General features: G+C 38.6%; 1 protein-coding gene across 2 annotated transcripts in view; it reads left to right on the top strand.

Moving 5' to 3' along the window:
• Positions 1-1,432: 1,432 nt before the first annotated feature.
• Positions 1,433-18,523, top strand: part of LOC115213048 (gametogenetin-binding protein 2-like) — a 124,909-nt gene continuing 107,818 nt past the window's right edge. The window contains exons 1-2 of one of the 2 annotated variants that reach the window (XM_029781953.2): positions 1,433-1,461; positions 11,795-11,979. In XM_029781953.2, the coding sequence (XP_029637813.1) occupies positions 11,893-11,979 (87 nt within the window). In that variant the 5' untranslated portion in view covers positions 1,433-1,461; positions 11,795-11,892. Of the gene's footprint in view, positions 1,462-10,599; positions 11,980-18,523 lie in introns of those variants that run through there. The other variant, XM_036504197.1, reaches the window with a different exon arrangement.

Genomic DNA, 18,523 nt, shown 5'->3' with positions numbered 1-18,523 from the left:
ACAGTTTATTGGTTTCGTCCTCTCTTTTCTTCCTAATTGGAGTGGAGAGTATGCTTTTGCGGGGTAGATGTTGCTTAATAGATTGTTACTTAGCTTGACCGTTTCTTGGTGGTGTGAATCAGGATCACTACTTATTTTCTTTGCTCAATTCCAAGTTCAATCCCAGGCATCGCTATCAAAACACTACAGAGTGACAATTCCATCATAATACTTCCAGTGGACAACGGCAATGCTACCGTGATGATGGACAAGTCTGGCTACTCTGAAAAATTGGCAAGTCTCACAAGTGATGGTAGCTACAGCAAAGTAAAGACAGACCCAACTCTGAAAACAGAGAAGAAGTTGTCACAGATCTTCATCAACAAGGATCACTTTATACCAATGAAGTACAGACAAGTGACCCAACACTACAGTAAGCTGCCACACATGTACTATCTCCCTAAGATTCACAAGGATGGTATTCTATTAAGACCCATAGTGAGCAGTAGTGTTTCGGCATAATGGAACAGAATCGACATAAGAAATAATCAGTCTACATATATTTCAGTCTGGCCAGTAGGTGCACATTGCTTCGGATCATCATGATTTGAACTACGTTGGATGTAAAAGAACCTCACAGTAAGACTGGAATTCATCAGGGCAATATTTCTTACATATTGGTGATAGATAAGATGGATGAGGACCGTCATCATCATCATCATTGTTTAACGTCCACTTTCCATGCTGGCATGGGTTGAACGGTTTGACTGAGGACTGGTGAACCAGATGGTTACACCAGGTTTGATATGACCTGGCGAAGTTTCTACAGTTGGATGCCTTTCCTAATGCCAACCACTCCGAGTGTGTAGTGGGTGCTTTTACGTGCCACCGGCACGAGGGACAGTCACGCAGTTCTGGCAACAACCACACTCAAAGGTGTTTTTACGTGCTACCTGCATGGGAACCAGTCTGGCAGCACTGGGAACAACCACGCTCGAATGCTGTATTTCCACGTGCTACCGGCACATGTGCTGGTAAGGCAATGCTGGCAACAATCACACTCGAATGGTGCTTTTCATGTGTCACCGTCACAGGAGCCAATCCATGGCACTGCAACGATCAGGCTCGGATGTGCTTCTTTTAGCGTTCCACTGGCACATGGAAGGGCACAGAGGTGGGGGGCTGGAGGTATTATGCAACAAAATCTTACTGTAATACTAAGATGTATTAGAAAAATATACTGTTATAGGTGTTAAAGGACATAAAATAGTCACTTAAGGCGCAGGAGTGGCTGTGTGGTAAGTAGCTTGTTTACCAACCATATGGTTCTGGGTTCAGTCCCACTGCGGGACACCTTGGGCAAGTGTCTTCTACTATAGCCTCGGGCCGACCAAAGCCTTGTGAGTGGATTTGGTAGACGGAAACTGAAAGAAGCCCGTCGTATATATGTATATATATATATATATATATATATATATATATGTGTGTGTGTGTGTGTTTGTGTGTCTGTGTTTGTCCCCCTAGCATTGCTTGAAAACCGATGCTGGTGTGTTTATGTCTCCGTCACTTAGCGGTTCGGCAAAACAGAACAATAGAATAAGTACTGGGCTTACAAAGAATAAGTGCCGGGGTCGAGGTGCTCGATTAAAAGCGGTGCTCCAGCATGGCCACAGTCAAATGACTGAAACAAGTAAAAGAGTAAAGAGAGAGAGAGGGAGTAAGTAGAATAATGGGAATTAGCATGATTGATTTGGGCTATAAAGTATTAAGAAATAAAAGTTTGTTATAATATTTCAAAGTTCTTCAATATTGTATAGTGAAATAGTAATTTAGAATGTATTTCATAGAAGAGTTATTATTATTATCATCATCATCATCGTCATTATTATTGAGTGAGAGACCAGTGCCTACCATCAAAGTGACACTGGGGTAAAATATACGAAGCCCAGTATACCCATCATGACTACCCGTCTGATAAGGGTACACCGGGCACATGCATCACAACCATATGTGCGCGACATGGTGATCTCATATCAAGATAAACAGCACATGACCTTGCATGTGGGGCCCAGTTAGAATTTTCTTCTGGTCAAGTAATCCATCCTGCTCAAAAGGTCCCTGAATAAGGGTTGTTTAAGGATGTTGAACGAACGAACCATGTTTCCAGAGGTGAATTATTCAAACCTGCAAGAATCCCTCTCAACACATGGCTATGATGCTCCCCCACTACTTCTGCTCGTGATCAGAGATGCACATATCGTCAGCCACCAAGGGACATGGTCAAATGGTTAAGGTCAAAGAACTGACAAGCAAATCTGTAGTATTGAGCAGAATATTTGCTGTAGCCCATCTTTTATACCAAGACAAAACAATGTACATGATAACACTTCCAATCAGTTAAGATCAGAAGCCATGAGAGTCACTGCCTGGTACTGCATCAGGGCATATTATTATCATCATCATCATCGTTGTTGTTGTTGTTGTTTATTTAGCCTTTCTATGGATTAACAGATACATTCCATTAATCAGAGAAAAAGTATGAGATACTTAAAAAATTACGTGTAGAGGAATTTAAATATTTTTGCTAACAATTAAAAGATATGATGTAGTTTTAATAAAAAAAAAAAAACCGCAACGTATTTCTAAGGCATAAATTGTAAATAAGAATAAAGAGTAATCTCCCTTCGTTCATGTGGTTAAATTGTATCTTTAGATACAATTTAACCACAATTTGTAGATGATGTAGATATATACATACATACATACATACACACATACACACATACACACATACACACATACACACATACATACATACACACATACATACATACATACATACAAATATACATACATGCATACATAAATACGTACATACATACATACATACACACATACATACACACATACATACATACATACATACATACACACATACACACATACATACATATATACATATATATACATATATTTATATATACGCGTGGAATTTTCTAGGATATATATATATATATATATACCACAATAATACATTTACTACCAACATAATTACCTATTTATAACAATGATATTAATATGGTTCTTTAATAATATTTTGAAATCTTTTATTTTCTAAAATATTATAAACTAACATCAATAACTATCCAAATATTCACCTAGAAAATTCCACGTGTATATATAAATATATATATATATTTCCATACCATTCACAAATTTTATAAATATATTTCTCTAGTCAAACAAATGATAATTTTCATCGTAATTATCTTTAGATACAATTTAACCACATGAAGAAAGGGAGATTACTCGTTATTCTTATTTACAATTTATGCCTTAAGAATACATAGCAGTTTTTTATATATAAAACTACATCATATCTTTTAATTGTTTGCAAAAATATTTTTAAATCCCTCTTAGAACTAAATTCATTACAATCTTTTACGTATCTCATACTTTTTCTCTGATTAATGGAATGTTTCTGTTAATCCATAGAAAGGCTAAATAATATAATTAAAAAAATAATAATGATAATAATGATAATGAATTTATGTGTGTGTGTGTGCATATATGTATATATATGTGTATATATATATATATATGTGTGTGTGTGTGTGTGTGTGTGTGTGTATATATATGTGTGTGTGTGTGTATGTATATGCATATATATGTGCATATATGGATGTGTGTATACATTTGATTCTTTTTCCAAGAAATCTAATGCTCACAGCATAGTTTTTCCTTGGGGCTGGCCGGATCGGAGCGATATCAGGATTAATCAGCCGAAATTGCGAGGATGATCCGGTTCCTGACTGAAGATTAGAGGCTTCGAATGACCCGTCCATCTTATGTGTCGTCTCTTTGTATGTTTTGCGTTCTTGTCCCATTTTGTATTTTTATATATAATTTTTATACATACATACATATATATATATATATAAATATATATATATCAAAATAAGGAATAGGATATCCTGAAGTGATGCCGTACGGCCGTTTCAAGTGTTGGTGTGAATGTACGAGTGACAGGACTGTACACGGAAATTTTGTTTCAGAAAAGTGCTTCTTACTTGCTGTCAATTCATTGGATTAATCCCAACAAAATACTTCAAGTTTAGTCACTGGCTCAGCCCCTATGTTCATGTTCTTCATTCCAAAATAATAAAAACTTTAACATACTTCCAAAATGGGACTTCATCCATGTGTAACTGCATGCATATATATGTGCAGGTTTCTGTGCGTGGGGAGGTAGCATGCAAGAAAAACATTTATCTTTATATGCCATTCTTGTATTCTTTTATTCTTTTATTTGTTTCAGTCATTTGACTGCAGCCATGCTGGAGCACCGCCTTTAGTCAAGGCAATCGACTCCAGAACTTGTTCTTTGTAAGCCTAGTACTTATTCTATCGGTCTTTCTTGCCGAACCGCTAAGTGACAGGGACGTAAACACACCAGCATCGGTTGTCAAGCGATGTTGGGGGGACAAACACAGACACACAAACACACACACTCACATATATATACATATATATATATGATGGGCTTCTTTCAGTTTCCGTCAATCAAATCCACTCACAAGGCTTTGGTCGGCCCGAGGCTATAGTAGAAGACACTTGCCCAAGGTGTCACTCCGTGGGACTGAACCCGGAACCATGTGGTTGGTAAGCAAGCTACTTACCACACAGCCACTCCTGCGCCTAAGTGTGTATCAAATGAAATTAAAATCCTGGTTCAATGACAGATTGATCAAGTTAGTAAAGTTTTGGGCGCTGTTTGGACCCCTTTGTATCCACCACTCTGACTGGTTGGTTTTGGCACAATTTGTCTCTTAATCTGTCGTGCCAATATGCAATCTAACCAATTGCAGCCTCTCAACAGATCACGTGAGACAGTCTGTTCTCAACTCCAATTTTGAGCCTACCATTACTTATAAAAACTCAACTTCTCCACGTCTTCGAGTCTTTTGGTTCCAGACCTTATAAGGTCTAGCCACTGACCACACAACACAGCCAGTTCCAGTGATGATGCCAGACAACACCTGTCCAACAGAATTACAGCGACCTCCATCTTTGTCGCCACCATCATGTCTCTCATGAACATTGTCAACAACATCTCTTTGCACACAGCAGAAGCAACACTGCACCGGTTCTAACATAGCACTGTTGGTGAATTACTTCACCATGGTTAACAGCAAACATACAACCCACACAGATGCATGTAAATATATGAATAAATGTTCTCCAAATCTACTCGGTTGTGTCTCTCTTTTCCAACTGGGACATCATATGTATTATTTCAGCTTCCTGATATGTGTTGTTATAGATGGTCTCACTACACGCACCATGGACCACTATCTATAATGTCGACCATGACCAGCTGTATTCTTTAAGGCTGTGCCCTAGCATGGCTGCAGTCCAATGACTGAAACAAGCAAAAAGCAATTGTATTTATTCCTCTAGTTTACCAACTCATGCACCTGCACACACACACACACACACACACACACACACACAAAGTGATTGAATAAAAAATGATTATGTATTTTAGAAATATTACATTTCTAAATCTCTCAGAGAGACTTATACAGTAGCAATATGATAAAGTGATGGTTTCTTGCCAACTTAATGTGGCAGTGCCAGGGAAAGGGAAGAATGCTGCTGCTATTTAGCCCCAGGTAACACCGTTTCCAGTTGGCTACATAACATAAGCGTTCTGTGTCCTTGAGTGTTCAAACAGGGGAGATAAGCACCTTTCTCCCCAGTTTGAAAACTTAAGGACACAGAATGCTTGTATCAAGTAGCCAACTGGAAACAGTCTTTCCTGGGGCTAAATGCAGTGGCATTCTTTCCTTTCCTGGCACTGCCACATTAAGTTGGCAACAAACCATCACTTTATGTATTTGGTTTGCAAGATTCCTGATGTTGTAATCATGTTGAAACACTGATATTGTAATATTTCAGGATTTTCTCTCTTTTTTTTTTTTTTTTTCCAAATAAACACACACTATATTTATTCATTCTGCACTTCAGTTTTATTATTGTTCTTATTTTAGTGTTCTGTTCTGTTTAGAACAGGAGACACATGGGATGGAGAGTCGCTGAAGAGGTCACAGGATAAAGGACAATGAAATAAGAGCAGTAGTGGAGCTGAAGGGAAAAATGAATATATAATGTGTGTTTATTTAGCAAAAAAAAAAAATGATAATCCCAAAATATAGCAATAAATAATACTAGCATTTTAATCTGATATATTTTTGTTGCTCTCTCTCTTCCAATCACCAGTGATTACCAATTGGTGGGGTTGCCACCACTTTAACCTTATCCACTCTTGGTGGTGGAGGCATGCGTCAAATGACCAAGAGATCTGTTTGGTAGAGCGACCTTGTGACAACAGATCAACCTTTGACCTCTCATTCTCCACCACCTTTGCTATGCACAAGAGAACCTTCTCCACCTCGGGTTCCAAACGGAATTAACCCTGCTAACCCCACCACTCCTACAGCTATTAACCCTCCCTCGGCACCTCTGAACTTCTGATCTAGTGCCACCATTGGAACCACCGCTGCTTGCTCTTCCTCCTCTGTTAATTCATTTCCTCCAATGCTGGCCCACTACAGTTGGTCGATGTCAGCTCACCACCTGACAGTGCTCTCTGTGCTTGCACTAGCTGATACCTAAAAACAATTAATTGTCACCTGTGCCACCAAAATCATCACAGAAGCTGTGTCCACATCACCAAGGCTCAAGCCGAAAGGCTTCCATACTGGATCTGTAGTCAGTGCCTATTTCTTTACTGCCCACAAGGGGCTACACACAGAGGGGACAAACAAGGACAGACAAATGGATCAAGTCGATTATATCAACCCCAGTGCGTAACTGGTACTTAAATTACCGACCCCGAAAGGATGAAAGGCAAAGTTGACCTCAGCGGAATTTGAACTCAGAATGTAAAGACAGATGAAATACGGCTACACATTTCGCCCGGCGTGCTAGCGTTTCTACCAGCTCTCCGCCTTCAGCCACTTCAGCTCTGACACACACCGTGGAGATGCCCCACACTCTGACAATCAGCTCTTTGCTGACGACTTTGCTGCACCCCTCCAGGATTTATCCAAATCGAAGCTCATTAATCCGATCCCTAAGGGAACCTGGAATAGCTTTGCTCGTGAGCCCTCCAGCTTGTTGAAAAATGTATGTTTATCCAACAATACATCTGACGACAGAAACTGTCTCTGCTCCCTCTCATCTCTCTCTTCACATGCACAATGTGAAATTGAGCTCCTTTGCATCCTTTCTCAAGTGACAGTTTCAGTCATCTGGGTCCATCACAACCATTTCTCACCTCAATTTGACATCAAGCTTGGTGCCTACCAACAGGCAACTGATAAATTTCAAGCATTCCATCAGTGCCAAATACAGCATATTTGACATTAAAGAGGCTGTCCATCTCCTCTCTTCTGTACCCCCTCTCTGTGTAACTCTTAGTCTCTTAAATATCTGAAAGAGAAGCACCTATTGGCACCCCCAGATAATCAGCCAAAATGGCCCCAACCCCCCAGAATACTTGAGACCAGTCTTCACCTCTGATAACATCAGAAAGGCAATTTCATCCTTCCCTGCTTGTTCAGGTGTGGGAATTGACAGCCTTTGGCCTCAACACCTCCTTATTGGGCCAGTGATGCTGGACTTGAGCTCTTGTAAAGTTTGACTCAGTTTGGGAACCAGTTCTCTTCAGTGAACATTCTCCCCAATATCCACCCACTGTTCTTTGGTGCAAAATTATTTGGGCTCACCAAACCCAATGGAAACCTGCGCCCTATTGTGGTCGGCTTCACCCTTTGTCATCTCACACTGCAAAGCTGTACTTACAATTGGTCTCTAGCTTCTTGGATGAGGAATTCCCCCCACCCCACTCAGCTAGGAGTGGGCACCAAATTGGGATGTGAAGCTGCTGCCCATGCTACCAGAGCTTTTGCCAACTTGCCTTCCTTGTCACCCAAGGTCATCCTCAAACTTGACCTTAAGAATGCCTTCAACTCCATAAGCCGCATTGCTGTCCTCAGCTCAGTAAGAGAGGTCCCACAACTTTACCACCTTGCATGGCAGGCTTATTGGGAGCTCTCCTACCTCTCTTTTGGTGACCAAATCATCACCTCTGCCTCAGGAGTCCAACAGGGTGACCCACTTGGGCCCACTCTGTTTGCACTGGGAATTGATGACATTACCAAAATGGGGGTTGAGCAAAACCTCGTCTGGTATCTCGACGATGCTTGTTTGTAGGGACCTCTGGACAGGGTTCTCACCATTGCAAACAAGATGGTTGAGGAGCTTGGTGGTTGGAGTCTCCAAGTAAACAGTTCCAAATGTGAGCTCTGGACCCTCATCCACTCGGCTTCTCAACATCAACAAACTACAGAGCTATTTACAGAGTTCTTCTCTTCCACTTTAGTCCTTCCCTCATCAGTTTGGTGCTCCTTATGGACCCCAATTACTGACCTTGCCTTCGAGTTCATCTTCCAATTGAAGGTTGCTAAAGAATATTGAAGCAATTGAACCCCATCAAGATTTCTTCATACTTAGAAATTACAGCTCCTCTCACCAATTCCCTAATGTTTGAGAGACTCAAATGCTTGGTCAATGTTAGACTCTCTCCAACATCCTGCATTGCTCAAGCGATTTGGGGGTCTTGGTCTTTGTAAGTGTTCATCCCTCTCTCTCCCCTGCTTCCTTTCCTCTACCCACACTTGCTCCACCCTGATGAGCAACATCCTCTACTCGGACCAGTTCCAACAGGGAGTTGGATAAAGCTCTCCAACACTGGAAGGAATTGGGCTTGTCTACACCTGAGAAGGTGGAGAACTGTCAGAGTCAGAGAGCTTAGAACAACATAATTTCGAAGGCCACCTTCGACTCCCTCTTCATCCAGTCAGACCAGTTTTCAAGGTGCCGCTTACTGTCTGCTAGCGCCAAATACTCAGGTGACTGGATTAATGCCATCCGTGGCTAACGTTGGTGGCCTACTCAGCTTGGACGAACTTTGTGTCTCCGTTGCCCTCAGAGTGGGAGTTGACGTATGCATGGGTTTGAGCTGTCGTTGTGGCAAGCTCCTCAACTCCACAGTCTTTCTTGCTGCATGAATGCTGGTTGCTTCATGCATCACACAAAGTTAAACCTTATACTCAAGAGGAGCTGGGCCCAAGCAAACATCCCCTCCATCTTGTAACCACCTGGGTTGTCCAGATGTGATGGGAAAAGACCTGATGGTCTCGTCCTGTGCCTCTGGTTGAGAGACAGATGCCTTGCCAGGGCAAGATTCACAGCTTCTGCGGCCAAGTGGAACAAAATCCCGAAATACTGCAATTTGTCGGCGAACCACATTTTCCATCCTGTGGCGTGTGAGACATTTGGTGGGGTTGAACCACTGACTGCGAGACCCCTGTCTTCAGTGGCAGCTCGCCTAGCAGAGGTAACTGGTGAAGTTCGTGAGGGCGTTTGGTTGTTTCAGCGCATCAGGCTCGCCATCACCTGCGACAATGCTGCATGCTGGTGTGCCTTAAAAGTCGTTTGAGAGGTTTCCCAGCGCCCCAAGGTTTTCACCCTGAGGTGGTGAATTGTTTTTTTTTCTTCTCACTTTTATGTATATATTTAAGTATAAATAAAATTACCCAGGGCAGATCCTGGTCTTATATAAGCTACACACAAAGATTCAACCTAGAGCTAAGAAAAATTGAACTTATTTTTGTATTGTTTACTGATTAGCTATTTTATTGTGATTTAAAACAAATCATTTTGGCGATCCCTCCCCTCTAAAACTGATAAACTATTCAACCAAGGCCACATCATCAGAATCAAGTATTAAAAAAGTCCATGGTAATAAAGTCAATGGGGGTTTTGTCTTAGGGGTTGGGGTTGTCCAGATCCCATAAATTAATTGTGACTTTATTATCGGCCACCCACCACATCAGAAAATGGCTTTTGAGTTTAATATTGAATTCGCAACTGTGAACTGTGGTTTTAACGATATGACTTTTCTTATAGATTCTTTCTCTTAAATTCGTTTTTATAAACGAAATTTAATGACCATATTTTTTTAAATGGTAAATTACATTCAGAATAATTATTTTATAAAATATTTGACACGAAATTAGAAGAAAATAAGTCGAAAGATCCCTTGTGACGGTAGGAATGAACATGAATCATTAATTAGACTTAAAGAAATCTGAACGTAATTGCCTAGAAATGTTTATTAAATTAGTATTTATTTAATGAAGTGTATAAAAATAATGTAACAGGTTATTTGGGGGAATTTTCTAAAAATTAAAGTACATCGCTTACGATGTCGAAAAATGTAACCCGTGATGGCAATTGCCCGTATTGTAAAAGAAGTAAATATTAAAAAAAATATTGATAAAAAATACTTTGATCTGAAAAAATTATTTTCATTGAATAAAAAAATAATTGTGACATAAAGGAAATAAAAAATTTAAGTATTTCAAATATTTTACTCGAAAATATTCGTTTTGCTCGATATTGTCGTAGAGTGACGAGGAGCGGGGTTTGTTGTTGAGAGAAATGACGGGAACGGACGGAGATATAAACTTTTTTTAATTACAATAGCAAACTATGCAAATATACATAAATGTGTGTATGTTATATAAAAAGAAGCTAAAAAAATACAGAAGGACAAATACGAGAAAAGGGGGAAAATAGGAGGCCGATATGATAAGGCGAGAAGGAAGAGGAAAGACAGTATTAGTTATGGAGGGAAAGTGGATAGAGAGAAGGTGTGAGAGAAATAGAGAGAGAAGGTGTGAGGGTTAGAAAGAAATATAGAAAGGAAGAGAAAATGATAGAGAGGACCAAATATAGAAAGTTAGAACCGGGTTAGGATGTTTGAGAGTGATGAAGGGAGAGAAGAGAGAAAGAAAGAAAATGAAATAGAGAGAAAGTTTGAGATAGATGGACAGAAATATATATATTTAGGTAGATATAGAGGGGAGAATTAGATAGAGAGGGAAAGACAAAGAGTATAGGATACATATATATAGAAAGAGAGAGCATATTAATTGTAAAATAGAGTTGAATTGAAAGAGTAATTGAGTGATAGAAAGAGAGAGAGAGGTAGTGGTAGGTTGAAGAAGAAAGACTAATGGGAAAAGTTGGGGTAAAAAAAAAGAGAAAGACGAACAAGAAAGTGTGAAAAACAAGAAAAATAATCTCAGTGAGTGTTGGTAGTGATATATTAGCCATTAGGGAAGTATATTATAGAAGTACGAGTGTGTCAGTTTTGTCGTTTAACTGAGATATTAAACATAGGCAAAAAACCTAACAGGGTGTTGTATATACACACATATATATATATATGCAGTATTATAGGTGTGTATATAACTTATACAAGCACACATTATATAATAACTAATATAAGAGAGAATTAGAAGCGTATCGGATAATAAATCTGTGATATTTTTTGCTAAATACTTTCCTCACCTCCTACGTGTGTCGTCTTTATTTCAGGACGAAGACGACATTAGGTGGAGGTGTTAGAAAAAAACTGTTAACGTTGTTAGTTTGTTAATATTTCCCCCTCGAATACAATCTTTACTGGTCGTCATTGACAAGGATTTTTACAATACAACAATCCCTCTGTAACTGGACTATAACACATATATTATAGCACTATATATATATATTTTTATATATAGTACCGTACTATATATACATAGTACTGTAGCTTCTACGTCTGAACGTATATAGATATATAGAGAACTAAGGAGGATACAAGAAAGGGAGAAAGTGGGACAGCATATATATATAGATATATATCTGGTGATATCTCTCTGGTGAGTGTATATATATGTGGGAGTGTATGCGGGCGTGTGTATATTAGTGTTCAGTGATTCTTGTGGAGTGAACATGGCCAAACTGGTTGCTGTTTGTCGTTCCGACGACTACCAGTTTGAAAGACGGCAACTTCCTCTGGTTATGGACGATACATTAACTGTAAGTAAGAACATCATCACCACAGCTTTATTGTTTTTTTTTTTCTTTCATCTTTTTTTGCCTTCCTTCTTCTTCTTCTTTATAATTATTGCCATACATTTTACTCTTTGTGTTGCTTGTTGTTGTTGTTAAATGTGTGTAACGACGATGTTTCTTCTTCGTTTCATCTTTACTTTCTATTCAAATGTATTCAATCAACTTTGTATATGTATATATATGTATGTATATATATGTGTATATGTATGTAGATATGTATGTATATATATGTGTGTACATGTATGTAGATATGTATGTATATATATGTGTGTACATGTATGTAGATATGTATATATATATATGTGTATATGTATGTAGATATGTATATATATATATGTGTATATGTATGTGTGTATATATATGTGTATATGTATGTATATATATGTGTATGTATATATATGTGTATGTATATATATGTATGTATATATGTATGTATGTATGTATATATGTATGTATGTATATATGTATGTATGTATGTATATATGTATGTATGTATGTATATATGTGTATGTATATATATGTGTATGTATATATATGTGTATGTGTATATATATGTGTATGTGTATATGTGTATGTGTATATATATATGTGTATGTGTATATATATGTGTATATATATATATGTATGTGTATATCTATGTATGTATGTGTATATCTATGTATGTATATATATATATATATGTTTGTATGTATACATTATGTATGTATACATATATTATATATATATATATATATATATATATATATATATATATATATATATACACATACATACATACATACATACATGTATAGACACATCCTTAATTGAACTAGTGACCGCCTTGAAACGGATTTCAACAGACAAATATTACTATAATGGATAATATAAGCATATAAATACTTATACACACATACAATAAATACAGACACACACACATTAGTCAGACATATAGCCACATATACACACACACACACACGTGTATATATATATGAAGAGGTCACATACACATATTAACAAGTCACATATGTATATATATATATATATATATAATGCATTATCATTCAGCATATGTAGTGTGTATTATATATATAAATGTATGTATACCATTAAAACTGATTCCCCCATGTGTGCTGTATGTAGCCTACATGTGGGAAGAGGTCTTTAAAAAAAAAATGGGTGTAGAGATGATGATGGACAGTCTATATAATATCCTGGAAGGAAACTTTATTACGATATATTTAGTAGGATTTCATCACCATCAGGTTTCTCACTTTTAGTTCAGTGAATAAATGAAATAAATAAGTCATCTGGTCCCTTCTTGGGTCTACATAACTAATTATTATCATCATCCAAAACACTTTCCCCTTTTGTCTAAGAAAATTATTTCCAACCCCGGACACACACGTACTTTATATATACACATATATAGACACACACCCTGTGTGATCTGTGTCAGTTCTAAAGTACACACACTATATATAAGTACCATATATATATACGTATATAGTCAAGATGTTATATATATATTTAAGTTATATATATATATATATATATATAATTATATTATATAATTAACGGCCCAATGACATGAGCTATTTAACAGAGAAACTGTGTATATATATATATATATATATATATATAATGTTAGTTGTTAACCATTTTATATCTTTCAACACATCACTCCACAGTATCTATATCCGTTTCATCGTACGCAATGCCAGCTTACATCCGCTTTATACATACTGAACCCGTGTATGTATATGTGTGTGTGTGTGTGTGTGTGTGTATATACATAGATATAATGGGTTACATAATGTTATATATGGAGGCCAACTGACTCTGGCCTATCTTTTGCACGTGACAGAATTTCTAGCAGAGAGAAAAAAAAAATGTATTGATGTATGTTGAATGTCTACATTCGAGTTCTAAGTGTGTGGGAGAGATGTACTTTATATAAGCGTACAGGGATATATATATATATATATATATGCATGTGTGTATACACACACACATCTGTGAGATCATGCATAAATGTAGATATATGTATATAAACGTGTCTGCAAGTGTGTATATATATATATATATATATATATGGAAGCTTATATATTCATATATAAGTAAATGTATATATATACATTTATACACATGTATATATAAATATATATATATATATATATACACATGTATATTTGTATGTGCATGTGTATATATATGCCCCAGCATGATCACAGCCTTAGAGCTGAAACGTATAAAAAATATGTTGATCTATACATGCATATATGTGTGTATCCATGTATATATATGTACATACAAATGTATGTATATACATCATCACTATCAGTGTTGTGTTAATGTCTGCTTGTCCATGCTTGTATGGCAGATTTTTCCGTGACCGGATGCCCTTCCTGTTGCCGACCTCACCTGTTTCCTTGTAAGGTAATATTTCCCCGTGACCAGAGATATTTTCACGGCAGATTGGAAACGAGGGACACTGCTGGCATGACGGTGACGCCCATTTACAACTATCATGTGATGTGAAAGCAAGGAGACAGTAAAACACACACACACACACAGTCGCACATGCACACACCCACACACATATGTGTATATACACGACGGGCTTCTTTCAGTTTCTATTTACCGAATCTGCTCACAGGGCTTTGGTCGTCTTGGGGCTATAGTTGAAGGCACTCTCCCAAAGTGCCATGCAGTGGGACAACCCCAAACCATGTTGCTAGGATACAAACTTCTTACCACAATTATACATGAGCCTGCATGTATGTATGAATGTATATATTTATGTGTGTGTAATATATATAGATATATATATATCATCATTTAATGTCTCTTGTCTATGTTGGTGCTCCAGCATGACCACAGCCACCTGGCTGAAACACATAAAAGAATATACGTGTGTGTGTGTGTGTATATATATATATATACAAACATCCAGTCTATATATATATATATATATATATATACACACACACACATGTATATACATACTATGTAAGGTCAGGTATGGCTGTGTGTTAAGAGGTTTGCTTCCCAGCCACATGCTTTGGAGTTCCATCCCACTTCGTGGTGCTACGAGCAAGTGTCTTCTATAGCCCAAAGCTGAGTAAAGCCTTGTGGGTTGATCAGATGGTGGGGCTTGAGATCTGGAATTGTGGGGAGCATGGAGTCACCCCTTGATTACCATTACTCTAGGTTCTGTTCTAACCTTGAATGATATTACCTCTCGAAGTCCCATCTATGGGTGAAATAGGTTTCCCAGAGGTAGAGGAGGCTCCCTCCGTTGTTTTTTCACAAAGCTGTGCAGAAGGTGGCTCTTCTAGGAGAGGGATACTCTAACAAAACTTGCCATCAAAATAGTGCTAACCATCTTGCTGGAATCTATGATGGTGACCAAGGGTGTCACTTATGTTTTGTACAAGCTTGCCTTCAGTTCATTTTTGGTGTTACAAGGAGTTTTGTTGGTTTCTCGCTCAACTGCGCCCCATGTATACTAAAGAGGTTGCAGTCTGGTGAGTTAGGTAGCCAGATAAATACAGGGTCTTCCAGCAGCCACCCTCTTGACCCAGGCAGGGCAGCACTACCACCTCCAGGCACTTGATGTTGGCATCTGTGTTGAGTCTGAGGCTGTGTGGGAAGATGAATGGAGGCATAACGTTGCCATCACAAGTGATCACTCCAAACACCATGATGTTGACTGGATGTTTGATTTTTATCACTTTCAGTACATGTTTTGTATCGAGAGTTTTGTAACAAGCCAACAGTTGTTGTGTGTGTTCACCATCTGTTTGCATTGGAGCTTCTGGCATGAATGCCAAGCAGTACAGCATACTGTCTCCAAATTTCTGACAGAGTAAATTGCATCATGGTGCTGTTTTTTCTCACAGACGGTGTCCTACTGACCCTACTATACTGTGTACTCGACAAAATCAAAAACGAACACTGTGCATGCACGAAATGAAATTTATAGAATGGCCGACAATTTACCCATCACACCTTGTGTATATATGTGTGTGTGTGTGTGTGTGTTTATACATGTATGTTTATGTTGGTCTCAGTTTGTTGTAATTCACATTGAGGAGCACTTGTAGCTTCTGATGGACTGCTTTTCAGCTGTGTGTAATGAGTTTGAATTTGACCTTACAGTCAGTTCTGAGAAGACCATAGTCATGCTACAACCAACAAGCCATTGATACAACGTCAAGGGGGAAAAGTCAGAAGTCATGGATATGTTTACCTTAGTAGCACACTTGATGAGGAGGTCAGTTACAGGCTTTTTAAGACCTGTGATGCATTTGAAAAGCTTGAGTCTAGCCACTAATCACAACTGGACATCAAAGCAGCTACAAAAGCCGAGGTCTATCAAGTATGTATCTTAACAGTGCTGTTGTCCGGCTGCAAAATCTGGACAACCTGTTGCAGGCATATTCTATATTTTGAGTGAATCCACTTGTGACACTTGCATAGTATCTTGAAGATCTCAAGGTGATCTCTTGTACCTGATACAAGATTATTGCAGCTAACGAAAATGACGTGTGTTGAGTATGATTATGAAGCATCAGCATAGATGGCCTGGTCATCTTGCCTGTTTAGAGGACACCCACATGCCAAAACAGGTTTTGTATGGTGAGCTGGAGCAAGGAATACGTCTTGTGTAAGCCATGCAAGTATTCCAAAGACAGTCTTAAGGACACACTTAGAAAAAAGAAACCATTGATACTAACAGCTGGGATGGTCTTGCATCAGATAGGGGGCTGTGGTGGAACCCAATTACTGTGAGTATTAAAGAATTTGAGAACAATAGGGTTGCACACACTGAGTTGAAACATACTGGTAAATGTATTGAGGGTGTGAACCCTCTTTCTGTGAAGGGTACAAAAGGGTCTCTTTCATGTGACTAGTGTGGTTGAGTCTGTTTCTCAAAGGCAAACCTGTGCAACCACAAGTGTGGTCACAGAGGTACCTTTATCTACCAACGTGGTGTTCAGCATGATCACTCATGCACCTTGTGTAAGCAGTGTGTGTGGGTTGGCCAGTGGATGCACTTGGCATTGTAGGTTCCAACATGTAGATGGTGGTCAGGCTGCTGCTGGGTGGGGGTTGATTTGTGGTTGGTGTGGGATGGTTTTTAGGAGCCATATGAAACCTCATCAGCAGTGGGGAGATCAAAATTGAGATATTTCTTTGAGTGGAATGAGTCTAGGAAGTGGTCTTATTCAGTCACAAGCTGACTTCCCACCATATGTGAATGTATATATATATATGTATGCTTCTATATACAGATATAAAAGGCTAGCCACTGGATTTGGTTAAAAAGAGATAAGCGATGGCTAGAAGAATAATGAGCTTTATTTGATAACCATTTGATCTAGCAAGTGGGACATCATATCAGTGAGGGGGGCTGGTGTGCAATGATGCCGTCAAGAGGTAGACCCCGAAATGGCACACATTCTTTCCTCATGACTCCATACACTTGCTGGCTTCCAGTATGCGGAGCTTTCGACTGGTAGCACTTGCATGTGAAGGGTGTTTGCAAAAGTAGCAATAGCATTGCCTTTAATTCTATAATTATATCCTGACTTTTAAGACCAACTAGTTTCAAAATGGTGCAGTCTCTTCAGGGTCTTAACTTGATGTTCCCTCTGGATGGTCGTTTAATGATTTTCTTTTATAAACTCTGCGTTGTATAATTTGGAGCTGTCCATCAAGTCAGACGTGAACAATCTCTGTTTCTGGTTCTTATTGGATAATCATTTTCAGTCCATCATTTCAAAACCTTATGTAATTTAAATGATAATTATTCTCTTATAATTGGCAAATGAGAATTTCCTCATGTGCAAGCATCCCAATGCTTGCTCCTGTCTAGAATTTATCACATTCATCATCATCGTTTAACGTCCGTTTTCCATGCTAGCATGTGTTGGACGATTTGACTGAGGACTGGCAAACCAGGACTGCACCAGGCTCCAATCTGATCTGGCAGAGTTTCTACAGCTGGATGCCCTTCCTAACACCAACTACTCTGAAAGTGTAGCAGGTGCTTTTACATGCCACCGGAACGAGAGCCAGTCAGGCGGTACTGGCAACGGCCATGCTCAAATGGTGCTTTTTACGTGCCACCTGCACAGGAGCCAGTCCAGTGGCACTGGCAACGACCTTGCTCGAATGTTTTTTCACGTGCCAGTAAGGCGAAGCTGGTATGAATAAGTATATACATAAGTTTGGTTGTGTATAAATGTATATGTTTGTATGTACAGGGGTATTAATAGAGCCAATGCAGTGAGTATTAAGGCCCACACCCACTGTCACGGTATTCACTGGGTTAATTATGTTGTGTGTTTTGATGACTGAAGAATTCCCAAGTAAATGTTTTGTGGTGAACTGTTGCAAGGCACTCGACCAGAAAGTGATTCAAGGGCAACTTAAAGAATTGCTTGGAACCTGTGAGGTTTCCAAAAAGGAGTGGGAAGATCTCAAGTGATAGGAAAACCTGGAAGCAAAGAGTCTTTGA

This window comes from Octopus sinensis, linkage group LG6 (assembly GCF_006345805.1).
Source record: "Octopus sinensis linkage group LG6, ASM634580v1, whole genome shotgun sequence".
Classification (NCBI taxonomy): domain Eukaryota; kingdom Metazoa; phylum Mollusca; class Cephalopoda; order Octopoda; family Octopodidae; genus Octopus; species Octopus sinensis.
This window is presented reverse-complemented; position numbering and strand designations above follow the sequence as displayed.